Genomic DNA, 26,941 nt, shown 5'->3' with positions numbered 1-26,941 from the left:
TCGCTCATAAAATACAAAGACCAAAAAATACTGTACTCACATATCTGTGACTCTCTACCACGGAATGAGTCGCATGTCACCTTTGCATGATTTTTATATTTTTACATTTTCTTAAGCTCTATTAAGTGGTAAAAACCGTTTTAGAAACGAGCGAAAACTTTGAGTTATAAGCCTATGACTAAGGTGACCTGCACACTGATACCTGACACCCCCCAGATGTCCTAGCGCAGAACTGCGCGAGGTGACATCCGTGGTGGACGGTCACGTAATTATAATAAAATTGAGGAAGACGACATATTGATTATTTATTCTTCTGCTTGTTGATTGATGTTTTGTGGTGACAGCAACTTGAGGGAGATTCCAGACAACCAGGAGGTGTTTGCTCACTCTCAGACCGACCAGAGCATCATCGTGGAAATCCTGGAGTTTGTACAGGAGACAGATGAGCAAGCTCTCAAGTAAGTTGCATGCAAATGTATACTTATTTTTTAACGCAATTTATACTATCAAATAACCAAAGGGAAGTAATCGCTCTTAATGCATACGACATGTGTAATAGAGTAAGCGAGAGTTGTACGGAACCTTTTCTCCTGGCACCTGAGAGAATAACAAGCATTGAAATGAACAAGCGACTTTCATCCTCAAAAAAGGATGATCACCGCAAGTTCATATGCTCATCATTCTCTAAGGCACTCCAACTAACACCTACGTACACAGTCATATACAAGAACCAGCTTTTATTCTCGACCGGACTTAGTCCTTAGATCAAGACTGGTTTAAACAGAACAAACACACAAACACACACATTGTTACAGGGTCGCCTCGAAAGTATCAGTTAGAATTGCAAACAGAATTTCAAACAGCAATTTATACTGTCAATTCACCATGCTTTCTATTTCTTTACTTGAAAAGATGTACTTGGTGCAGTGGAAACCCCCCCCCCCCCCCCCCCCCCTTCATGTTAAGACTCGATCACTACTTTTTTTTTTAAGGCCCTGTGTTGTTGTTTTTAGATGTTCTGCCCATAACCTCTGTAAATATACCCCCAACTTAAAAGTTATAAAACTCACTCTTTTTTACATTATTAGTCAAGTTTTGACTAAATGTTTTAACATAGAGGGGGAATCGAGACGAGGGTCGTGGTGTGTCTGTGTGTGTGTGTGTAGAGCGATTCAGAGTAAACTACTGGACCGATCTTTATGAAATTTTACATGAGAGTTCCTGGGTATGATATCCCCAGACGTTTTTTTTCATTTTTTGGATAAATGTCTGATGATGTCATATCCGGCTTTTTGTAAAAGTTGAGGCGGCACTGTCACACCCTCATTTTTCAATCAAATTGATTGAAATTTTGGCCAAGCAATCTTCGACGAAGGCCGGACTTTGGTATTGAATTTCAGCTTGGAGGCTTAAAAATTAATTAATGACTTTGGTCATTGAAAATCTGAAAATTGTAATTAAAATTATTTGTTTTGTAAAACGATCCAAAATTACGTTCATCTTATTCTTCATCATTTTCTGATTCCAAAAACATATATATATATGTTATATTCAGATTAAAAACAAGCTCTGAAAATTAAAAATATAAAAATTATGATTAAGGCTGTAGGATCTGCGACTACGTTGGGGGTAGCCTCCCTTATCGGATATAGAACGCTTTGTGTGTCGTAACAGGTAATCCACGCATGAGCCATATCCATATGCAGAATAATGAAATAAACATTCGGAAACGCCAGAAGTTGTAAAATACTGATATTTTTTATTAGTTCAGTTTAAAACAATAGCTAAAACCTGCATTTACGGGATAGAGTATACAACAAAATAGACTTTCCTATTTTTCACACAACAGTCAGCTTGTCTTCTTAGCTCAGTCGTTAGTGAAGTGCGCTAGAGACCATGAGGTCGCCGGTTTGCGCCTTGCCATGGTCGGAACATTTGTATTTTTTCTTCAAAAATGGGTTTATAGGTGTTATTTCTGAATTGACCAGTAAAATCACTATGTTGGATGTTCTATTTTGCTTCCCTATTTCTCTTCTTACGTTGTTGATCATCTGACTACCTTGCTTTTCTATTTGGAAGATAATATGCTCTCTTTTCTGAAAAATGGGTAGGGGGTGGGGGTAGTAAAAGCATCACAGTGCAAGATTTTGCGCGACAAGAGGTGTATTTCTTTTAAAATTGGTGAAGAGGGATAACTCAACTTGGTATCTAACACTATTTCTGAACACTGTAATCACTTTAACACTTTTAATCTATGTTTGTCTGTGTTCCATGCTTCAAATTGAGCTTCAAAAATGGATACAAAAGGTGGTTTTTTCGAATTCACCAGTAAAATCACTATGTTTGATGTTCTATTTTGCTTCCCTATTTCTCTTCTTCAGTTTGTGATCATCTGATTATTATTTTGTTTACATTTTCACAATACAATATTACTTCTTCTTCTTCTTCTGTGTTCGTGGGCTGAAACTCCCACGTACACTCGTGTTTTTTGCACGAGTGGAATTTTACGTGTATGACCGTTTTTTGCCCTGCCATTTAGGCAGCCATACGCCGTTTTCGGAGGAAGCATGCTGGGTATTTTCGTGTTTCTATAACCCACCGAACTCTGACATGGATTACAGGATCTTTTTCGTGCGCACTTGGTCTTGTGCTTGCGTGTACACACGGGGGTGTTCGGACACCGAGGAGAGTCTGCACACAAAGTTGACTCTGAGAAATAAATCTCTCGCCGAATGTGGGGACGAACTCACGCTGACAGCGGCCAACTGGATACAAATCCAGCGCGCTACCGACTGAGCTACATCCCCGCCCACAATATTACAATTTCTTCAGTTGTGTTAGCATGAAAAAATCTGATACCTATGCTCAAACTTCAGTCATTATCTTAAAATTTTGCGCGACAAGGACTTTTCATTTTTTTCTTTTCTGATAAAGCAAACATTGAACTAACAGAGAAAGTAACTTTTAAAACTACCTAATCACTTTGAAATTGGGCCTCCATAGTATACTCCAGCCTTAAAATAAAATTTCCGAAATCGTTTAAAAACAATTTTATTTTATTCCTTGTCGGTTCCTGATTCCAAAAACATATAGATATGATATGTTTGGATTAAAAACACGCTCAGAAAGTTAAAACGAAGAGAGGTACAGAAAAGAGTGCTATGCAGCACAGCGCAACCACTACCGCGCTAAACAGGCTCGTTAATTTCACTGCCTTTTGAACATTGTGGAAAAAATGCAGTGAGTTCCACAGCTTGACTAAATGTAGTAATTTCGCCATACGTCATGTTTGATACCTCATGTTCTCAGATTTGGCCTGGTACAGTGGACGTCCACTATATCACAGTATTAGGTAGCCTGGTACAGTGGACGTCCACTATATCACAGTATTAGGTAGCCTGGTACAGTGGACGTCCACTATATCACAGTGTTAGGTAGCCCGGTACAGTGGACGTCCACTATATCACAGTATTTGGTAGCCTGGTACAGTGGACGTCCACTATATCACAGTATTTGGTAGCCTGGTACAGTGGACGTCCACTATATCACAGTATTTGGTAGCCTGGTACAGTGGACGTCCACTATATCACAGTATTTGGTAGCCTGGTACAGTGGACGTCCACTATATCACAGTATTTGGTAGCCTGGTACAGTGGACGTCCACTATATAGTATATCACAGTATTTGGTAGCCTGGTACAGTGGACGTCCACTATATCACAGTATTTGGTAGCCTGGTACAGTGGACGTCCACTATATCACAGTATTTGGTAGCCTGGTACAGTGGACGTCCACTATATCACAGTATTTGGTAGCCTGGTACAGTGGACGTCCACTATATCACAGTATTTGGTAGCCTGGTACAGTGGACGTCCACTATATCACAGTATTTGGTAGCCTGGTACAGTGGACGTCCACTATATCACAGTATTTGGTAGCCTGGTACAGTGGACGTCCACTATATCACAGTATTTGGTAGCCTGTTACAGTGGACGTCCACTATATCACAGTATTTGGTAGCCTGGTACAGTGGACGTCCACTATATCACAGTATTTGGTAGCCTGTTACAGTGGACGTCCACTATATCACAGTATTTGGTAGCCTGGTACAGTGGACGTCCACTATATCACAGTATTTGGTAGCCTGGTACAGTGGACGTCCACTATATCACAGTATTTGGTAGCCTGTTACAGTGGACGTCCACTATATCACAGTATTTGGTAGCCTGGTACAGTGGACGTCCACTATATCACAGTATTTGGTAGCCTGGTACAGTGGACGTCCACTATATCACAGTACATGTATTTGGTTGCCTGTTACAGTTTCTACAGTAAGTAGGGTTAGAGTGGTATTACCCAGATTGTCACTTATAGTTGTGTGCCTGTGACTGAATGTTTTCAGGACTCACTTTGAGGACCTAGCGTCCAGCAACGAAGCAGCGTCCAACGACAACAGCTGTGTTCTGGGTGTGGACCCGCTGGAACAACAACAGATCGCTCTCACTCAGTAAGAAATGGTGTCAGAGTTACATGTACTGCTATAACAACTGTGTGAATGGTGCTATACTGAATGAAAGAGTGTGACATGAAGTTCTTGTACATCATTGTAAAGAGTGTGAATGACGTTTTAGTTTAGATGTCAAGCGCTTAGAGCAAGCCTTTTTAACGAAAGTTTTTGATTTAGCGCTATATAAATGTTATTATTATTATTATTATTATTATTATTATTATTATCTGCTTCTAATCAGCTGGGGGGGCGGGGAAATAGCTGAGTTGGTAGCGGTGCCGACGGGCACAGTGGCGTGGTGGTAAGACGTCGGCCTCCTAATCGGGAGGTCGTGAGTTGGAATCCCGATCGCTGCCGCCTGGTGGGGTAAGACAAACAAGCATCATCCAGCCTGACGTGGCGACAACATAATCCAGCCTGACGTGGCCACAACATCATCCAGCCTGACGCGGCTACAACATCATCCAGCCTGACGTGGCCACAACATCATCCAGCCTGACGTGGCCACAACATCATCCAGCCTGACGTGGTGACAACATAATCCAGCCTGACGTGGCCACAACATCATCCAGCCTGACGCGGCTACAACATCATCCAGCCTGACGTGGCGACAACATCATCCAGCCTGACGTGGCGACAACATCATCCAGCCTGACGTGGCCACAACATCATCCTGCCTGACGTGGCGACAACATCATCCAGCCTGACGTGGCCACAACATCATCCAGCCTGACGTGGCGACAACAAATGTGCTGGATCACTTGCAGAGGACTATTTCTTGATATGAGGTTAAATACCAGCTTTTAGTCAGATCAGCAAGTGTGCTCTAAAGTTAAAGGTCTGATAAACGAAGAAAAGTTTAAAAAAAAAACCAACAACCTGCAAGCAAAATGTACAACAGAAGAAAAACGTTGGACTCGGTGTAATCAACACCTTAGCGTTCGTGGAAACCGTTGACAAGGAACTTCATATAGTTTCGCTATCTGCCAAAAAAAGACAAATGGTTTGGCTGACTTACATACCTACCCTATTTTAGTGTGTTGTAAACACAATAATAGTCTCATGAAAAGTCCAGCCTGCTTTTCTTTGACAAAATTAGCTCTCCCGACGCTAACATTCTGTTGTGATTGACCCTTTCGCTGCCTGTGATTAACCCTTTCGCTGCCTGTGATTAACCCTTTCACTGCCTGTGATTAACCGTTTCACTGTCTGTGATTAACCGTTTCGCTGCCTGTGATTAACCCTTTCGCTGCCTCTGTGATTAACCCTTTCGCTGCCTGTATTTAACCCTTTCGCTGCCTGTAATTAACCCTTTCGCTGCCTGTAATTAACCCTTTCGCTGCCTGTAATGAACCCTTTCGCTGCCTGTAATGAACCCTTTCGCTGCCTGTGATTAACCCTTTCGCTGCCTGTGATTAACCCTTTCACTGCCTGTGATTAACCCTTTCGCTGCCTGTGATTAACCCTTTCGCTGCCTGTGATTAACCCTTTCGCTGCCTGTAAGACGTCAGCTGATGCCCTGGGTAACTTGCGTTAACGGGCAACAAACCGTTCAATAAACAACAAAGAAGTACAAAAACAAGCAATGTGTATTCATCATTTATACATTCAGGTAAATACAGTTAATGCTTTGTATACCAGTATTTACTGGCAGTGAAAAGGTTAACCTTCACCGGATCACGCTTTGGACTACACTGGCCGGATGATGTGGGTCGCTTATGACCCATACCTTAAAAGAAGGATTCAACTTAAAAAATATGTGTCGTACACGACCAACACTATCCGAATAATTAAGGATAAACATCGTCAATTGCTTCTTTAATTCCATTGTGATGCTCCACGGCCCACATCATTTGCACGGCCCAGTTCAAAGTACTTCTTTTTTTCTTCTTCTTTTGTTTGGTTTGAAAAGATAATCGTTCAGAAAGTGGTTGGTGGGAGGGTGCTATGGAGTTGGCAGATAACGTGAAGCCTTGGTAACAAACTCACAGTAGCTTCAATGATACAAACACTAACTTATGTGAGGCTGTAGGTCGTCCACCATGTACACCAAGGAAGCACATTGAAGGTGTCCTTACACCAACAGAGTGTTGTGATTGCAGGTGTTTGGCTGGTGGGTCAGCAGTGTGTGTCCTTACACTAACAGAGTGTTGTGATTGCAGGTGTTTGGCTGGTGGGTCAGCAGTGCGTGTCCTAACACTAACAGAGTGTTGTGATTGCAGGTGTTTGGCTGGTGGGTCAGCAGTGTGTGTCCTTACACCAACAGAGTGTTATGATTGCAGGTGTTTGGCTGGTGGGTCAGCAGTGTGTGTCCTTACACTAACAGAGTGTTGTGATTGCAGGTGTTCTACGGCGTACTGGCTAGTGGGTCAGCAGTGCGTGTCCTAACACTAACAGAGTGTTGTGATTGCAGGTGTTCTACGGCGTACTGGCTGGTGGGTCAGCAGTGCGTGTCCTAACACTAACAGAGTGTTGTGATTGCAGGTGTTCTACGGCATACTGGCTGGTGGGTCAGCAGTGCGTGTCCTTACTCTAACAGAGTGTTGTGATTGCAGGAGTTCTTCGGCATACTGGCTGGTGGGTCAGCAGCGCGTGTCCAAGTTCAAGGAGGTGGCCAAGAACGAGGTCAACGTCCACATGGTGCTCTTCAGGCTGCCCCAGTTCACCTCCGACATCGTCCTCACCTTCAACGACCCTGTTAACGTTAGGTGTGTACCTCCACCCTGTTAACGTTGTCACACAGTATCACTTTTCAGCCAGTGAAAGAGACATAGTCATCAAATAGCGAAATTCCTGAGATTTAATGTTTTGTTTACTAGGAAAATGTCTTGTGAGCCAGACAAAGAATGTGGGTAATGTGAAGAATAATTGCGTTTTAAACAAGCTGTAATTATATATGCAATGGTAAAATCATTGACAATGTACTCATTTGCAGAATGAAAACAAGCATATGGTTATCAGTACATACCGCAAGATGAAAATGTATCTTGAAATACCCAGACACTCTCCAAGTACTTGCCATGCTCACTACAGTTAAACCTGTCTATAATGACCGACAAACGGACCAACCAAAAGTCGTCGTTATAGACAGCTGGTTGTTATGTAAAAATGAATGATAGAGATAAAACACTCATCAAGTATCCATTGGGGAGTAGCGTGGGGAGCCTGTCCAGATTTATGCTTAGACCCCAAAAAAATGGTTACAGAAAGTTTTTTTGTTGCAACGCATTTAGATAGCCTGTCTCAACATTCCCAACGAGTTATACCGTTGGCAGCCTCTGCATAACTTTTTTATGACGGTTTGATTACGTCACATATAAAAACCCTTGTTTCTGCCAATAACGCCGCAAAATTCCACTCTACGCCGCTTCATTAGCCTACCATCATCTATAAGGAACACTTTATTAAGCCGGTGGACGGACAAGGGTCAAGTGTATGTGCAGACCAAGAAACGGTATCCATGTCCCACCCCCGTGTCACCACAGTAAAACGTAAAAGACCTTGGTCATTCTGCTATTAGTGCAGTTAGCTGATTACACCTTAACACGCGCACACCTGGTTAGCACCACTCTTGTTGCTGCAAGCTTTCATTTGGAGGAAGCTACCCGAATTTCCCAGCCCTGGGATAATAAAATAATGAAAATGAAATGAACAATAACGCATTGCAATGCGTTGTTCATGTACGGACGATAAAAGAAATACGCATTCTTTAATATGACTATACCTATTCCTATCCCTTTGTCTTCTTCAGCAGAATACTTCCTAGGACGGCTTTCATTCAAAGTCATCTACAGGTGAAGAAAAGAGTGCATAACACAATAGGCCTACCTTTTGAGGAAAACATGATGGTTACGATGTTTCACTCTCGATTTCAAAAGACGGTAGAGGCGAGTTGCAGCAGCCAACACCGCGACATTCCCCACATCCAGATGTGCACTCTAGTCCGTGTTTCCTGCAGCTACACCGCTTTGTGTCACAACCACTTTTGCATGTGCAGCGAATCACCTTTAACACATCGGCTGGTGCTGCCGGCAGATCTGTTGTCACTGGAACAAGGATGCCATGCTCAAGTTTCCAGCCGTAGTCCGTGGGATCCATGGCCACTTTGAGTCCCATCCATTCTTGTACTTGCAAGTACACTCGCATGCTGTGGAATCGGGCAGCTGCTGAGGTGGGTGGCAGAGTGTGAACTTGCACAAACGTTGTTCCAACAGCTACCTTTGAACAGAAGAGTCGGTAGCGAAGTTCATCGAGACCCTCTCTGGAACTACCGTTGTAGAGCAGCACTAACGCCTTTTCACCTGCTGATAGGATATCCTCTAAGGTCGCATTGTCTTGGAGGAACACTTCAGCAAGTGTTTGCAACTGTAGGTTGTTTCTGAGTTTCTTCATCGAGGCTGCTTTTCCGACGCCATAGGGCCTAGAGGTTGTGTCGCTGCCGGTAAAGGCGTGGAGAAACAGGAGCAAGTGGCGCACGTTGCCAAGAGCTGCAATCAGCTGTTTGATGTTCCAGAACTTTGAAGATTTACCGGCCTGTTTGTCAGAAAAGAGCAGGATGTCATGTGCGTCTGCACATGCATGATGGCCTAACAATACCAACAGATCCGTGTCTTCGGCAATTACTGCAGTGACTTTTTCTCTGGCGCAGTGTGTTGCTGAGAGGACTATCTGCACGTCAGCGTCTGCTTTGGCATGGATAACTGTGCAGTTTTTTTCCAAAGCTGTACCAAGTGCACAGATGAAACGCTGTTTGTTCTCTGCGTTTGCAAGAAACTGCTCTTTTGTGGATCTGAGAACCATGTCCGGTGAGAAATGGACAGCAGCCCCTCTACGCCCCTTTGTCCTCCGCAGGTGAGTCATGTCCTTCGTTGATGGCCCAGACATATAGCCATCAAAGACAATGACGGCATGTGGGTACCGGGAGTTGACGAACTGTGTATAACCATCTATGATGCTCTGGAAGGTGTTTCCCCGCGTCCACGATCCTTGCAGCCTTTGAAGCAAAGAGCCTCCGTCAATGACGAACTGTACGTCGGCAGGAAAGTTTGAGCTGGGAGAACCTGCATGGGCAATAACCAGCTTCCACAGTTCATCCGCCAGGGTAGCTTTGTTCGGCTGTCTCAAAAATTCATGGGATTCAAACAGGGCTGAGGGGAAGCTGCACAGTTCAAACTGAAAGAGTTCTTTCTTGTCCTCGTATGTTGTGTTTGCCACTGTTATGAATCTCTGGAAGAGAAGCTGAGGGTCGACTGTGATCGAATGTCCATCAACCTTCAGTGACTTTTTTGTTCCCAGTGTTATGACTTGATCCTTCTTTTTTAAGACAAGATCCGACACTGTTTTCCCTTCCATGGCCTGCATTTTGCCACACCCGACCTCTCTGGCCTTGGTAACGTTTACAGCCGCTTCCCCAACAACTCCAGTTGCAATGTTCCTGAGGGCCTGATCATCAGCAAAAGGGTTTCTGTCCAGGAGGTAAGACGTGATAGCCATCATGTCTTTTGTGTCCCGAGCTGTTCTTGCTGACCCCATTTCTATATGCTGGTCACTTGAAAGTCGCCGTGTGCCTGTGACTTCTTGCATGGCATTGTTCACCTGAGCGCAGGCTGGCATGGAGAGCACCCACTTTGAACGCTGAAACTCAGTCATGCCTCTCCCTCTTGTTAGACCACCTGTTGTCTATGCATCCCGCATCAGGGTCTGTTCTATCGCAAGATCTGATGAGATCCCAGCCCATTGGCGGTCACTTCGTCTCACAACGTGATTTCCTTCTGTGAAGCTTTTGTAGACATCAGGACTGGTTTTGTCAAGTTGGTTCATCATCTGCAGGTACAGATAGGCTGACTTGGTATACGAGTTGTGTCCAGCTGCTGCTAGATATGGCAGCATCTCCTTTACAACAGAAAGGTGAAGAAACCAATCTCCCGTCCTCTCAGCTTTCAAAAAGCGCTTCAAGATGTCAACCATTGCCATGTACAGTAACCAGAGTTCACTGGTTTTACTGCAAAATGAAAGTGTTCTTTCCTGTAGTTTCGTTCTGATTGTGACAAGATGTTGGCTGTTCTGGATCGACTCTGGAGTCAGCTCTCCCCTCAGAAGTTGGTCATGAAGAGAAGAAGCAGCCTTCAAATCTTCTCTACCTTCGAAGTCACGCAGTGCATCTCTCACTATTCCCTTCACATCAGAGGGGAGCTGGGAAACTGGTTCTAACTCTAGAACACCGTGAAGCTGCACAGCAGTGTCCTTATTGATGCTCAGTGCGTCAACTTGGTTCACATTGAGTTCAGACTCGTAAGGGGTCGAAAGTGTTCCTGTCTGCTCATCTTGCGTGTTTTTATCTCTATTCTTTTCTGTGTCACTTTCGGGCAGTGGCAGTGGCACACGGAATATGTCAGACAGCAACAGCATACTTAGTGCTGCGTCAACAAGTATGTGTCCTCGAACGGCACGCAGCACAGCTTTCCCTTGAAGCATGTTGCTCGCTGCGTTTGGTGCGTACACAGTAGACAGCACTTCATGAAGACCCGTTTCTTCCATCAGATGGCCAATACACGCCAGGAAACTCATTTCCAGAAGGGTCCAAGGCGAAGGACAATGGCTTTAAGGTCGCTGCCATCTGGCTCACTGGAGATGATGCCAAGAGCTTTCCACCATAAGGGTTGGTCAAATGTCAACACAGGTGTCGTGTTGCTGCGCTTTGCCTGAGCACTGATGAAATGCAGGGTAGAAAATATGCACGTGGTGTCACTGGGATTCATGTCGATCATCGGCATAAATATTATGGATGACTGTCCTGGATATCTGCCCTTGTGGATGGCTTGCATGAAACCAGACCAAGATGGTCTGTCGGGTTGCAACAGCCAGCAAGCTTTCCACAGCAGATCCACCTTTGATGTTACATCTTCTACAAACACGTTTTCAAGATGTTCAAATTTCAGCTTCAGCAGGCCATCACACGCTTGTCTGTTGTAGTACTGAATGTCAACTTTAGCTCTTTTCACTATTTCTTCTGGCTTGACGTCAGTTCTTCTTCTGATCCTGTCTGTTTTTCCGATGGTGGGAGTGACAGTGGCGATCATTCCCATTCCATGAAATGTGTTGCACCCGTCAAGTGTTGCTGTGTTGTGGTCAAGGTTGTCTGCGATATATTGGGTAAAATGGCCATCAACTTGAAACGCAACGTTGTTTTCTGAAACGGCAGCATTCATTTCATAGGTCAGAACCTCCTTGTACGATGAACAGAATCCCAGAGAATACAATGTGTCAATGAGAAACTTTGAATCAAAACAGTGATGCATTTGCACAGCTAGTCCGATCTGTAGGGGACATCGACACAGCAACAATCGTGGGCGAGATGCCTGCATAATTGCCTGTCCAATCGATGAGACTTTCACGCTGGTTTCCTTTCCACTGAAGATGTTTTCAAGAAGAATCTGTAAGGACTTTGGAACAAACTCTAAGTTGGCGCCACGCGATGAAATGTCATCATCACTGGGGTACATTGCACGGGATGTTGGCACTGCTCTTATGTCATTCTTTAGCAGTTCTGCAGCGGTTTTGAGAATCAGCTCTTTCTGTGCATCCTCATCTTTGACCTTTTTTGCATAAAAGTTATGAAGAATTGAAGAGGCCGTCTTCCTGAATGTTACGACATTTGACTTGCCGTTGACTTCCGTGACGATGAGCTGCTCACCAAAATAATTTTGAAGTTCTTGTTTCATCGTCGGGTGGCTATAAGCATCATCTGTAAACTCCTTCATTTTGATAATCAGGTCGTTCACTGTTATCTGTTCGTTTTCATTTTGAACCAGGTAGGTAGCAACTTTCTCAAACGCTTCAGCTTTCCTCTCATCTTTCGGTCGACCAAGTTTCACCTGTTTGTTGCCTTGATGCGACTGAGTAAACTGTGGTGGTCTTTTCCTGCTCCGAAAGCAAAGACTACAGTTTTGATGGTAGACTGCATCAGCAGCTGGCAAATCTGATACAAACTCCAGTCTGCTTCGTACAATGTCTGCCCATTCATCACAGCGCTGCGAACAAACTTGAAAAATTGTGCGTTCAAAGTCAAGTGTCCTAACTGGATACACTTTGGGACCAGAGCGCGAGTCAAGGTTTGCTTCCTTGCCGCAAAAAAGGCAACATTTAGCAAAGTCAAAATATTCTTTCTGTGAGCGCAAATTCTGTGCTAGATTTGATAAAGCGTTCTCTTTTTCTGCTTTCTTCTTCAAAACGCTCTGAATGTTACGTGCATTCGTGTAATTGCGACGACAAACCTCGTGCACTGCTTCACCTTCTGATAGACAAACGGCATCACCACGTTCCAGACTAGCCTTGTTTATGGTATCTCTTCCTCTGTCTGTTGGCACAACAGTCTTCTCTCCAAGGTTGAGCGGATCACCACACAAAACACACAGCGCCATGGTTTGTAATTGGAACAAAAGCTGCAAAATAAATTAAACTGAGTATGAGTCATTCTGTTTTATATCACTTTAGACATTTAATCTGGCAGGGAATCACACACACACACACACACACACACACACACACACACACACACACACACACACACACACACACACACACACACACACACACTCACTCACACATACACACACGCACACACACACACACACGCACACACAAACGCACACGCACAGACTCGCACGCCCAGTTCTCAACAAGGCAACGTTAGAATATACATGTAGCTAAATTACCTCATTGTTTGATCATGAGAAGTACAATAATGTCTTTTTTCCGGTGAATCTATTTTATACACAACACTGTCTCAGCAGCTTTAGATCTGTTTCGCGAGCCATACTTGTGACCTAAAAAACATTAGCGCCGGCGTGAAGGTGAAGGTCGGCTGAAACAATTCGGTCCTATTTACAGTAAAATACAGATATTTAGCTACTGCTGATTATCATCCTCTTGCGCATTCCAAGAAAAGTAGTCAACTAGATCATTTTCATAAAGAAAAAGACAAAAAAAGGAATTATAAACATATATTCGAGCGAACACTGCAGCGTATTACAGACTGTCAAAGCATCGTCTGCTGCAGTATCAAATCGATCGCTTCCAATCGCTTCCGATCGTTTATTTGTCCTATAACAAAGTAAAACCTCGGAAATATTCATTGATATTGCAAGTTTTTAGTGGCAACTTTTTAATTCAAACTATAAATCGCACAAAAAAGACGAAATACTTTACTTACCAAAGATTTGTTGACGTGCAGAGTTCTGCTTCAAATGCTCGCGCAAAACGAAGTTGTAGTTGTCTCCCATGGTAAACAAATCACCCAAGCTATGGCTGGCCAGTGAGGGCACATTAAATTCTACTGTTTTCAACTTGAAAATTCTCCATTATGCAGAGGTGTACATAGGTATAACATGATGCAATTGTTAGATCTACATTCACTTTACCATTTCCATTCGATATCATTTCTGTAACCATTTTTTTTACCCCTTTTGCCCCGTTCCCCAGGTTAGAGGTGGTTATGTAAAGATGAATTATAGAGATAAAACACTCATCAAGTATCCATTGGGGAGGTGGTTATGTAAAGATGAATTATAGAGATAAAACACTCATCAAGTATCCATTGGGGAGGTCGTTATGCTGAGGTGCATGGTTGCCAGGGCAGGGTCGACTAATTTCATCAAGCAATGATGAAGCTGGACTAAGCATTCTTGCAGATCAATGAAGCAGAATCGCAGAGATTTGTGAAAATGCAAAATGGTGTGTAATATTAACTAGCTTTCATACTTATTTGTCATTGTGTGTTATCATGTGCCGTCATTGTGTGTTACCGTGTGCCGTCATTGTGTGTTACCGTGTGCCGTCATTGTGTGTTATCATGTGCCGTCATTGTGTGTTATCATGTGCCGTCATTGTGTGTTAACATGTGCCGTCATTGTGTGTTATCATGTGCCGTCATTGCGTGTTATCATGTGCCGTCATTGCGTGTTATCATGTGCCGTCATTGTGTGTTACCATGTGCCGTCATTGTGTGTTACCATGTGCCGTCATTGTGTGTTATGTGCCGTCATTGTGTGTTATGTGCCGTCATTGTGTGTTATCATGTGCCGTCATTGTGTGTTACCATGTGCCGTCATTGTGTGTTACCATGTGCCGTCATTGTGTGTTATCATGTGCCGTCATTGTGTGTTATCATGTGCCGTCATTGTGTGTTAACATGTGCCGTCATTGTGTGTTATCATGTGCCGTCATTGTGTGTTATCATGTGCCGTCATTGTGTGTTATCATGTGCCGTCATTGTGTGTTATCATGTGCCGTCATTGTGTGTTATGTGCCGTCATTGTGTGTTATCATGTGCCGTCATTGTGTGTTATCGTGTGCCGTCATTGTGTGTTATGTGCCGTCATTGTGTGTTATGTGCCGTCATTGTGTGTTATCATGTGCCGTCATTGTGTGTTATCATGTGCCGTCATTGTGTGTTATGTGCCGTCATTGTGTGTTATGTGCCGTCATTGTGTGTTATCATGTGCCGTCATTGTGTGTTATCATGTGCCGTCATTGTGTGTTATCATGTGCCGTCATTGTGTGTTATCATGTGCCGTCATTGTGTTATCATGTGCCGTCATTGTGTGTTATGTGCCGTCATTGTGTGTTATCATGTGCCATCATTGTGTGTTATCATGTGCCGTCATTGTGTGTTATGTGCCGTCATTGTGTGTTACCATGTGCCGTCATTGTGTGTTATCATGTGCCGTCATTGTGTGTTATGTGCCGTCATTGTGTGTTACCATGTGCCGTCATTGTGTGTTATGTGCCGTCATTGTGTGTTACCATGTGCCGTCATTGTGTGTTATGTGCCGTCATTGTGTGTTACCATGTGCCGTCATTGTGTGTTATCATGTGCCGTCATTGTGTGTTACCATGTGCCGTCATTGTGTGTTATCATGTGCCGTCATTGTGTGTTACCATGTGCCGTCATTGTGTTATCATGTGCCGTCATTGTGTGTTATCATGTACCGTCATTGTGTGTTATCATGTGCCGTCATTGTGTGTTACCATGTACCGTCATTGTGTGTTAACATGTGCCGTCATTGTGTGTTACCATGTGCCGTCATTGTGTGTTAACATGTGCCGTCATTGTGTGTTATCATGTGCCGTCATTGTGTGTTATGTGCCGTCATTGTGTGTTAACATGTGCCGTCATTGTGTGTTATCATGTGCCATCATTGTGTGTTATCATGTGCCATCATTGTGTGTTATCATGTGCCGTCATTGTGTGTTACCATGTGCCGTCATTGTGTGTTATGTGCCGTCATTGTGTTATGATGTACCGTCATTGTGTGTTATCATGTGCCGTCATTGTGTTACCATGTGCCGTCATTGTGTGTTATCATGTGCCGTCATTGTGTTACCATGTGCCGTCATTGTGTGTTACCATGTGCCGTCATTGTGTGTTATCATGTGCCGTCATTGTGTGTTATCATGTACCGTCATTGTGTGTTACCATGTGCCGTCATTGTGTGTTACCATGTGCCGTCATTGTGTGTTATCATGTGCCGTCATTGTGTGTTATGATGTGCCGTCATTGTGTGTTATGTGCCGTCATTGTGTGTTATCATGTGCCGTCATTGTGTGTTAACATGTGCCGTCATTGTGTGTTATCATGTGCCGTCATTGTGTTATCATGTGCCGTCATTGCGTGTTATCGTGTGCCGTCATTGTGTGTTATCATGTGCCGTCATTGCGTGTTATCATGTGCCGTCATTGTGTGTTATCATGTGCCGTCATTGTGTGTTATCATGTGCCGTCATTGTGTGTTATCATGTGCCGTCATTGTGTTATCATGTGCCGTCATTGTGTGTTATCATGTGCCGTCATTGTGTGTTATGTGCCGTCATTGTGTGTTATCGTGTGCCGTCATTGTGTGTTATGTGCCGTCATTGTGTGTTATCATGTGCCGTCATTGTGTGTTATCATGTGCCGTCATTGTGTGTTATCATGTGCCGTCATTGTGTGTTATCATGTGCCGTCATTGTGTGTTATCATGTGCCGTCATTGTGTGTTATGATGTGCCGTCATTGTGTGTTATCATGTGCCGTCATTGTGTGTTATCGTGTGCCGTCATTGTGTGTTATGTGCCGTCATTGTGTGTTATCATGTGCCGTCATTGTGTGTTATGATGTGCCGTCATTGTGTGTTATCATGTGCCGTCATTGTGTGTTATCATGTGCCGTCATTGTGTGTTATCATGTGCCGTCATTGTGTGTTATCATGTGCCGTCATTGTGTGTTATCATGTGCCGTCATTGTGTGTTATCATGTACCGTCATTGTGTGTTATCATGTGCCGTCATTGTGTGTTATCATGTGCCGTCATTGTGTGTTATCATGTGCCGTCATTGTGTGTTATGTGCCGTCATTGTGTGTTATCATGTGCCGTCATTGTGTGTTATCATGTGCCGTCATTGTGTGTTATCGTGTGCCGTCATTGTGTGTTATCATGTGCCGTCATTGTGTGTTATCGTGTGCCGTCATTGTGTGTTATCATGTGCCGTCATTGTGTGTTATCATGTGCCGTCATTGTGTGTTATCATGTGCCGTCATTGTGTGTTATCATGTGCCGTCATTGTGTGTTATCATGTGCCGTCATTGTGTGTTATGTGCCGTCATTGTGTGTTATGTGCCGTCATTGTGTGTTATCGTGTGCCGTCATTGTGTGTTATGTGCCGTCATTGTGTGTTATGTGCCGTCATTGTGTGTTATCGTGTGCCGTCATTGTGTGTTATCATGTGCCGTCATTGTGTGTTATCGTGTGCCGTCATTGTGTGTTATCATGTGCCGTCATTGTGTGTTATCATGTGCCGTCATTGTGTGTTATCATGTGCCGTCATTGTGTGTTATCATGTGCCGTCATTGTGTGTTATGTGCCGTCATTGTGTGTTATCATGTGCCGTCATTGTGTGTTATCATGTGCCGTCATTGTGTGTTATCATGTGCCGTCATTGTGTTATCATGTGCCGTCATTGTGTGTTATCATGTGCCATCATTGTGTGTTATCATGTGCCGTCATTGTGTGTTATCATGTGCCGTCATTGTGTGTTATGTGCCATCATTGTGTGTTATGTGCCATCATTGTGTGTTATCATGTGCCGTCATTGTGTGTTATCGTGTGCCGTCATTGTGTGTTATCATGTGCCGTCATTGTGTGTTATCATGTGCCGTCATTGTGTTATCATGTGCCGTCATTGTGTGTTATCATGTGCCGTCATTGTGTTACCATGTGCCGTCATTGTGTGTTATCATGTGCCGTCATTGTGTGTTATCATGTGCCGTCATTGTGTGTTATCGTGTGCCGTCATTGTGTGTTATCATGTGCCGTCATTGTGTGTTATCATGTGCCGTCATTGTGTGTTATCATGTGCCGTCATTGTGTGTTATCATGTGCCGTCATTGTGTGTTATCATGTGCCGTCATTGTGTTACCATGTGCCGTCATTGTGTGTTATGATGTGCCGTCATTGTGTGTTATCATGTGCCGTCATTGTGTGTTAACATGTGCCGTCATTGTGTTACCATGTGCCGTCATTGTGTGTTATCATGTGCCGTCATTGTGTGTTATGATGTGCCGTCATTGTGTTACCATGTGCCGTCATTGTGTGTTACCATGTGCCGTCATTGTGTGTTATGATGTGCCGTCATTGTGTGTTATCATGTGCCGTCATTGTGTGTTATCATGTGCCGTCATTGTGTGTTATGATGTGCCGTCATTGTGTGTTATCATGTGCCGTCATTGTGTGTTATCATGTGCCGTCATTGTGTGTTATCATGTGCCGTCATTGTGTGTTATCATGTGCCGTCATTGTGTGTTATCATGTGCCGTCATTGTGTGTTATGTGCCGTCATTGTGTGTTATGATGTGCCGTCATTGTGTGTTATCATGTGCCGTCATTGTGTGTTATCATGTGCCGTCATTGTGTTACCATGTGCCGTCATTGTGTGTTATCATGTGCCGTCATTGTGTGTTATGATGTGCCGTCATTGTGTGTTACCATGTGCCGTCATTGTGTGTTATCATGTGCCGTCATTGTGTGTTATCATGTGCCGTCATTGTGTTACCATGTGCCGTCATTGTGTGTTATCATGTGCCGTCATTGTGTTACCATGTGCCGTCATTGTGTGTTAACATGTGCCGTCATTGTGTTATCATGTGCCGTCATTGTTTGTTATCATGTGCCGTCATTGTGTTATCATGTGCCGTCATTGTGTGTTATCATGTGCCGTCATTGTGTTATCATGTGCCGTCATTGTGTGTTATCATGTGCCGTCATTGTGTTATCATGTGCCGTCATTGTGTGTTATCATGTGCCGTCATTGTGTGTTATCATGTGCCGTCATTGTGTGTTATGATGTGCCGTCATTGTGTGTTATCATGTGCCGTCATTGTGTGTTATCATGTGCCGTCATTGTGTGTTATCATGTGCCGTCATTGTGTGTTATGTGCCGTCATTGTGTGTTACCATGTGCCGTCATTGTGTGTTATCATGTGCCGTCATTGTGTGTTATCATGTGCTGTCATTGTGTGTTATCATGTGCCGTCATTGTGTGTTATCGTGACATGTGCCGTCATTGTGTGTTAACATGTGCCGTCATTGTGTTATCATGTGCCGTCATTGTGTGTTATGTGCCGTCATTGTGTGTTATCATGTGCCGTCATTGTGTGTTATCATGTGCCGTCATTGTGTGTTAACATGTGCTGTCATTGTGTGTTATGTGCCGTCATTGTGTGTTATGTGCCGTCATTGTGTGTTATGATGTACCGTCATTGTGTGTTATCGTGTGCCGTCATTGTGTGTTATCATGTGCCGTCATTGTGTGTTATCATGTGCCGTCATTGTGTGTTATCGTGTGCCGTCATTGTGTGTTATCATGTGCCGTCATTGTGTTATCATGTGCCGTCATTGTGTTATCATGTGCCGTCATTGTGTGTTAACATGTGCCGTCATTGTGTGTTACCATGTGCCGTCATTGTGTGTTATTATGTGCCGTCATTGTGTGTTATCATGTGCTGTCATTGTGTTATCGTGTGCCGTCATTGTGTGTTATCATGTGCCGTCATTGTGTGTTACCATGTGCCGTCATTGTGTGTTATGTGCCGTCATTGTGTGTTATCATGTGCCGTCATTGTGTGTTACCATGTGCCGTCATTGTGTGTTATCATGTGCCGTCATTGTGTGTTACCGTGTGCCGTCATTGTGTGTTACCGTGTGCCGTCATTGTGTTATCATGTGCCCTCATTGTGTGTTATCATGTGCCGTCATTGTGTGTTACCGTGTGCCGTCATTGTGTGTTATCATGTGCCGTCATTGTGTTATCATGTGCCGTCATTGTGTGTTATCATGTGCCGTCATTGTGTGTTATCATGTGCCGTCATTGTGTGTTATCATGTGCCGTCATTGTGTGTTATCATGTGCCGTCATTGTGTGTTACCATGTGCCGTCATTGTGTGTTATGTGCCGTCATTGTGTGTTATGTGCCGTCATTGTGTGTTATCATGTGCCGTCATTGTGTGTTATCGTGTGCCGTCATTGTGTTATCATGTGCCGTCATTGTGTGTTATGTGCCGTCATTGTGTGTTATGTGCCGTCATTGTGTGTTATCATGTGCCGTCATTGTGTGTTATCATGTGCCGTCATTGTGTGTTATCATGTGCCGTCATTGTGTGTTATCATGTGCCGTCATTGTGTGTTATCATGTGCCGTCATTGTGTGTTATCATGTGCCGTCATTGTGTGTTATCATGTGCCGTCATTGTGTGTTATCATGTGCCGTCATTGTGTGTTATCATGTGCCGTCATTGTGTGTTATCATGTGCCGTCATTGTGTGTTACCGTGTGCCGTCATTGTGTGTTATCATGTGCCGTCATTGTGTTATCATGTGCCGTCATTGTGTTATCATGTGCCGTCATTGTGTGTTATCATGTGCCGTCATTGTGTGTTATCATGTGCCGTCATTGTGTGTTATCATGTGCCGTCATTGTGTGTTATGTGCCGTCATTGTGTGTTATCATGTGCCGTCATTGTGTGTTATCATGTGCCGTCATTGTGTTATCATGTGCCGTCATTGTGTGTTATGTGCCGTCATTGTGTGTTATGTGCCGTCATTGTGTGTTATCATGTGCCGTCATTGTGTGTTACCGTGTGCCGTCATTGTGTGTTAACCTGTGCCGTCATTGTGTGTTATCATGTACCGTCATTGTGTGTTATCATGTGCCGTCATTGTGTGTTATCATGTGCCGTCATTGTGTGTTATGATGTGCCGTCATTGTGTGTTATCATGTGCCGTCATTGTGTGTTATGTGCCGTCATTGTGTGTTATCATGTGCTGTCATTGTGTGTTATCATGTGCCGTCATTGTGTGTTATGTGCCATCATTGTGTGTTATCGTGTGCCGTCATTGTGTGTTATCCTGTGCCGTCATTGTGTGTTATCATGTGCCGTCATTGTGTGTTATCATGTGCCGTCATTGTGTGTTATGATGTGCCGTCATTGTGTGTTATCATGTGCCGTCATTGTGTGTTATGTGCCGTCTTTGTGTGTTATCATGTGCCGTCATTGTGTGTTATCATGTGCCGTCATTGTGTGTTATGTGCCGTCATTGTGTGTTATCGTGTGCCGTCATTGTGTTATCATGTACCGTCATTGTGTGTTACCATGTGCCGTCATTGTGTGTTATGTGCCGTCATTGTGTGTTATCATGTGCCGTCATTGTGTGTTATCATGTGCCGTCATTGTGTGTTATCATGTGCCGTCATTGTGTGTTATCATGTGCCGTCATTGTGTGTTATCATGTGCCGTCATTGTGTGTTAACATGTGCCGTCATTGTGTGTTATGTGCCGTCATTGTGTGTTAACATGTGCCGTCATTGTGTGTTACCATGTGCCGTCATTGTGTGTTATCATGTGCCGTCATTGTGTGTTATGTGCCGTCATTGTGTGTTATCATGTGCCGTCATTGTGTGTTATCATGTGCCGTCATTGTGTGTTACCGTGTGCCGTCATTGTGTGTTATCATGTACCGTCATTGTGTGTTATCATGTGCCGTCATTGTGTGTTATGTGCCGTCATTGTGTGTTATCATGTGCCGTCATTGTGTGTTACCGTGTGCCGTCATTGTGTGTTATCATGTACCGTCATTGTGTGTTATCATGTGCCGTCATTGTGTGTTACCATGTGCCGTCATTGTGTGTTATCATGTGCCGTCATTGTGTGTTACCGTGTACCGTCATTGTGTGTTATGTGCCGTCATTGTGTGTTATCATGTGCCGTCATTGTGTGTTATCATGTGCCGTCATTGTGTGTTATCATGTGCCGTCATTGTGTGTTATCATGTGCCGTCATTGTGTGTTATCGTGTGCCGTCATTGTGTGTTATCATGTGCCGTCATTGTGTGTTATCATGTGCCGTCATTGTGTTACCATGTGCCGTCATTGTGTGTTATCATGTGCCGTCATTGTGTTATCATGTGCCGTCATTGTGTGTTATCGTGTGCCGTCATTGTGTGTTATCATGTGCCGTCATTGTGTGTTATCATGTGCCGTCTTTGTGTGTTATCGTGTGCCGTCTTTGTGTGTTATCATGTGCCGTCTTTGTGTGTTATCGTGTGCCGTCTTTGTGTGTTATCATGTGCCGTCATTGTGTGTTATCGTGTGCCGTCTTTGTGTTACCATGTGCCGTCATTGTGTGTTATCATGTGCCGTCATTGTGTGTTATCGTGTGCCGTCATTGTGTGTTATCATGTGCCATCATTGTGTGTTATCGTGTACCGTCTTTGTGTGTTATCATGTACCGTCATTGTGTGTTATCGTGTGCCGTCTTTGTGTGTTATCATGTGCCGTCATTGTGTTATCATGTGCCGTCATTGTGTGTTATCATGTGCCGTCATTGTGTGTTATCATGTGCCGTCATTGTGTGTTATCATGTGCCGTCATTGTGTTACCATGTGCCGTCATTGTGTGTTATGTGCCGTCATTGTGTGTTATCATGTGCCGTCATTGTGTGTTAACATGTGCCGTCATTGTGTGTTACCGTGTGCCGTCATTGTGTGTTATCATGTGCCGTCATTGTGTGTTATGATGTGCCGTCATTGTGTTACCATGTGCCGTCATTGTGTGTTACCATGTGCCGTCATTGTGTGTTATGATGTGCCGTCATTGTGTGTTATCATGTGCCGTCATTGTGTGTTATCATGTGCCGTCATTGTGTGTTATCATGTACCGTCATTGTGTTATGTGCCGTCATTGTGTGTTATCATGTGCCGTCATTGTGTGTTATCATGTGCCGTCATTGTGTGTTATCATGTACCGTCATTGTGTTATGATGTGCCGTCATTGTGTGTTATGATGTGCCGTCATTGTGTGTTATGATGTGCCGTCATTGTGTTACCATGTGCCGTCATTGTGTGTTATCATGTGCCGTCATTGTGTGTTATCATGTGCCGTCATTGTGTGTTATCATGTGCCGTCATTGTGTGTTATCATGTGCCGTCATTGTGTGTTATCATGTGCCGTCATTGTGTGTTATCATGTGCCGTCATTGTGTGTTATCGTGTGCCGTCATTGTGTGTTATCATGTGCCGTCATTGTGTGTTATCATGTGCCGTCATTGTGTGTTATGTGCCGTCATTGTGTTACCATGTGCCGTCATTGTGTGTTATGATGTGCCGTCATTGTGTTACCATGTGCCGTCATTGTGTGTTATCATGTGCCGTCATTGTGTGTTATCATGTGCCGTCATTGTGTGTTATCATGTGCCGTCATTGTGTGTTATCATGTGCCGTCATTGTGTGTTATCATGTGCCGTCATTGTGTGTTATCATGTGCCGTCATTGTGTGTTATCGTGTGCCGTCATTGTGTGTTACCATGTGCCGTCATTGTGTGTTATCATGTGCCGTCATTGTGTGTTATCATGTGCCGTCATTGTGTTACCATGTGCCGTCATTGTGTGTTATCATGTGCCGTCATTGTGTTACCATGTGCCGTCATTGTGTGTTAACATGTGCCGTCATTGTGTTATCATGTGCCGTCATTGTGTGTTATCATGTGCCGTCATTGTGTTATCATGTGCCGTCATTGTGTGTTATCATGTGCCGTCATTGTGTTATCATGTGCCGTCATTGTGTGTTATCATGTGCCGTCATTGTGTTATCATGTGCCGTCATTGTGTGTTATCATGTGCCGTCATTGTGTGTTATAGATGTGCCGTCATTGTGTGTTATCATGTGCCGTCATTGTGTGTTATCATGTGCCATCATTGTGTGTTATCATGTGCCGTCATTGTGTGTTATGTGCCGTCATTGTGTGTTACCATGTGCCGTCATTGTGTGTTACCATGTGCCGTCATTGTGTGTTATCATGTGCTGTCATTGTGTGTTATTATGTGCCGTCATTGTGTGTTATCGTGTGCCGTCATTGTGTGTTATCATGTGCCGTCATTGTGTTATCATGTGCCGTCATTGTGTGTTATGTGCCGTCATTGTGTGTTACCATGTGCCGTCATTGTGTGTTATCATGTGCCGTCATTGTGTGTTAACATGTGCCGTCATTGTGTGTTATGTGCCGTCATTGTGTGTTATGTGCCGTCATTGTGTGTTATGATGTACCGTCATTGTGTGTTATCGTGTGCCGTCATTGTGTGTTATCATGTGCCGTCATTGTGTGTTATCATGTGCCGTCATTGTGTGTTATCATGTGCCGTCATTGTGTGTTATCATGTGCCGTCATTGTGTTATCATGTGCCGTCATTGTGTTATCATGTGCCGTCATTGTGTGTTACCATGTGCCGTCATTGTGTGTTATCATGTGCCGTCATTGTGTTATCGTGTGCCGTCATTGTGTGTTATCATGTGCCGTCATTGTGTGTTAACATGTGCCGTCATTGTGTGTTATGTGCCGTCATTGTGTGTTATCATGTGCCGTCATTGTGTGTTATTATGTGCCGTCATTGTGTGTTATCATGTGCCGTCATTGTGTGTTATCATGTGCCGTCATTGTGTGTTATCATGTGCCGTCATTGTGTGTTATCATGTGCTGTCATTGTGTGTTATCATGTGCCGTCATTGTGTGTTATCATGTGCCGTCATTGTGTGTTATGTGCCGTCATTGTGTGTTATGTGCCGTCATTGTGTGTTATGTGCCGTCATTGTGTGTTATCATGTGCCGTCATTGTGTGTTATCATGTGCCGTCATTGTGTGTTATCATGTGCCGTCATTGTGTGTTATGTGCCGTCATTGTGTGTTATCATGTGCCGTCATTGTGTGTTATGTGCCGTCATTGTGTTATCATGTGCCGTCATTGTGTGTTATGTGCCGTCATTGTGTTATCATGTGCCGTCATTGTGTGTTATCGTGTGCCGTCATTGTGTGTTATCATGTGCCGTCATTGTGTGTTATGTGCCGTCATTGTGTTATCATGTGCCGTCATTGTGTGTTATTATGTGCCGTCATTGTGTGTTATCATGTGCCGTCATTGTGTGTTATGTGCCGTCATTGTGTGTTATCATGTGCCGTCATTGTGTGTTATGTGCCGTCATTGTGTGTTATCATGTGCCGTCATTGTGTGTTATGTGCCGTCATTGTGTGTTATGTGCCGTCATTGTGTGTTATGTGCCGTCATTGTGTGTTATGTGCCGTCATTGTGTTATCATGTGCTGTCATTGTGTGTTATCATGTGCCGTCATTGTGTGTTATGTGCCGTCATTGTGTTATCATGTGCCGTCATTGTGTGTTATGTGCCGTCATTGTGTTATCATGTGCCGTCATTGTGTGTTATCATGTGCCGTCATTGTGTGTTATCATGTGCCGTCATTGTGTGTTATCATGTGCCGTCATTGTGTGTTATCGTGTGCCGTCATTGTGTGTTATGTGCCGTCATTGTGTGTTATCATGTGCCGTCATTGTGTGTTATCATGTGCCGTCATTGTGTGTTATCATGTGCCGTCATTGTGTGTTATCATGTGCCGTCATTGTGTTATCATGTGCCGTCATTGTGTGTTATCATGTGCCGTCATTGTGTGTTATCATGTGCCGTCATTGTGTTATCATGTGCCGTCATTGTGTGTTATCGTGTGCCGTCATTGTGTTATCATGTGCCGTCATTGTGTGTTATCATGTGCCGTCATTGTGTTATCATGTGCCGTCATTGTGTGTTATCATGTGCCGTCATTGTGTGTTATCATGTGCCGTCATTGTGTGTTATCATGTGCCGTCATTGTGTGTTATCATGTGCCGTCATTGTGTGTTATCATGTGCCGTCATTGTGTGTTATCATGTGCCGTCATTGTGTGTTATGTGCCGTCATTGTGTTATCATGTGCCATCATTGTGTGTTATCATGTGCCGTCATTGTGTGTTATCGTGTGCCGTCATTGTGTGTTATCATGTGCCGTCATTGTGTGTTATGTGCCGTCATTGTGTTATCATGTGCTGTCATTGTGAGTTATCATGTGCCGTCATTCCTTACTTTTTACCATCCTGAAGAAGGCAGCGACAAGCTGTTGAAATATTGATTTAGAACGTACCAAACCTGGTTACTGTTGTCTTCTCTTTGTTTTAATTATTTGTGTGTTCAGCCCAGAAAGCAGCAGTCACAAGGCGGTGGAAACAGCTGTGGTACCGTGGACTGTGGAGGATTTCAGAAACGTCGTCCACTCTCTCACCCTGGTGGACACAGGGCTCTTTGGATAAACATCAATCTCTTGATGCTGTGTTGATTGTAAAACTATCAGAAACGTCGTCCACTCTCTCACCCTAGTGGACACAGGCCGGGCTCTTTGGATAAACACAGTTCTCAGGATGCTGTTTTCATTGCAAAACTTTCAAAGACCTGTCACTGTATCAACTCTGTCGCTGTATTTGATGCGGGGCTCTTTTGGTAAACAGACATTATGGGACACATGCAGCCGAACTAGCCGGTTTTGAAATGACTGTGATATTCAACAGACTTTGCAAATTAAGACTTGACCAAACTTCTCGCATCGTTGTGGCTGTGCGTGGGGAGGTTTTGTGTTTTGTCTGTGGTCTGTGGAAAGAATGTGAAAACTTTGAATGAATTGAAACACCAATCGATGTGCCGTTGGAAAGAATTGACTGTATTTCAGAGAATGGAAAACCAGTACAGTGGTATACCTGTCATGTGAAGCCCCACCGATGAGAGGACAACGACCATCTTCTGTTGGTTTATTATTTCTACGAAAATATACCTGTCATGTGAAGCCCCACCGATGAGAGGACAACGACCATCTTCTGTTGGTTTATTATTTCTACCAAAATATACCTGTCATGTGAAGCCCCACCGATGAGAGGACAACGACCATCTTCTGTTGGTTTATTATTTCTACGAAAAAAAAACCCTGTCATGCCAGCTAAAGGCCATCTGCAAATTGTTGGGACACTTTTGACAGGTCCCAAGGG

The 26,941-nt window shown here is 43.9% G+C and overlaps 1 protein-coding gene and 1 long non-coding RNA gene across 3 annotated transcripts in view; one reads left to right on the top strand and one right to left on the bottom strand.

The window, feature by feature from the left end:
- LOC138976829 (ran guanine nucleotide release factor-like) overlaps positions 1-26,725 on the top strand; it is a 27,806-nt gene extending 1,081 nt beyond the window's left edge. For both annotated transcript variants that reach the window (XM_070349725.1, XM_070349726.1), the window contains exons 3-6: positions 345-458; positions 4,402-4,506; positions 7,062-7,214; positions 26,101-26,725. In XM_070349725.1, the coding sequence (XP_070205826.1) occupies positions 345-458; positions 4,402-4,506; positions 7,062-7,214; positions 26,101-26,215 (487 nt within the window). In that variant the 3' untranslated portion in view covers positions 26,216-26,725. The remainder of the gene's footprint in view (positions 1-344; positions 459-4,401; positions 4,507-7,061; positions 7,215-26,100) is intronic.
- LOC138976835 (uncharacterized) lies at positions 26,548-26,941 on the bottom strand. The gene is made up of 2 exons (XR_011459167.1): positions 26,805-26,941; positions 26,548-26,656 (listed from the first exon to the last, which is right to left on the bottom strand). It is a non-coding gene; the product is annotated as an uncharacterized lncRNA (long non-coding RNA).

Source organism: Littorina saxatilis, linkage group LG9, assembly GCF_037325665.1.
Source record: "Littorina saxatilis isolate snail1 linkage group LG9, US_GU_Lsax_2.0, whole genome shotgun sequence".
Classification (NCBI taxonomy): Eukaryota; Metazoa; Mollusca; class Gastropoda; order Littorinimorpha; family Littorinidae; genus Littorina; species Littorina saxatilis.
This window is presented reverse-complemented; position numbering and strand designations above follow the sequence as displayed.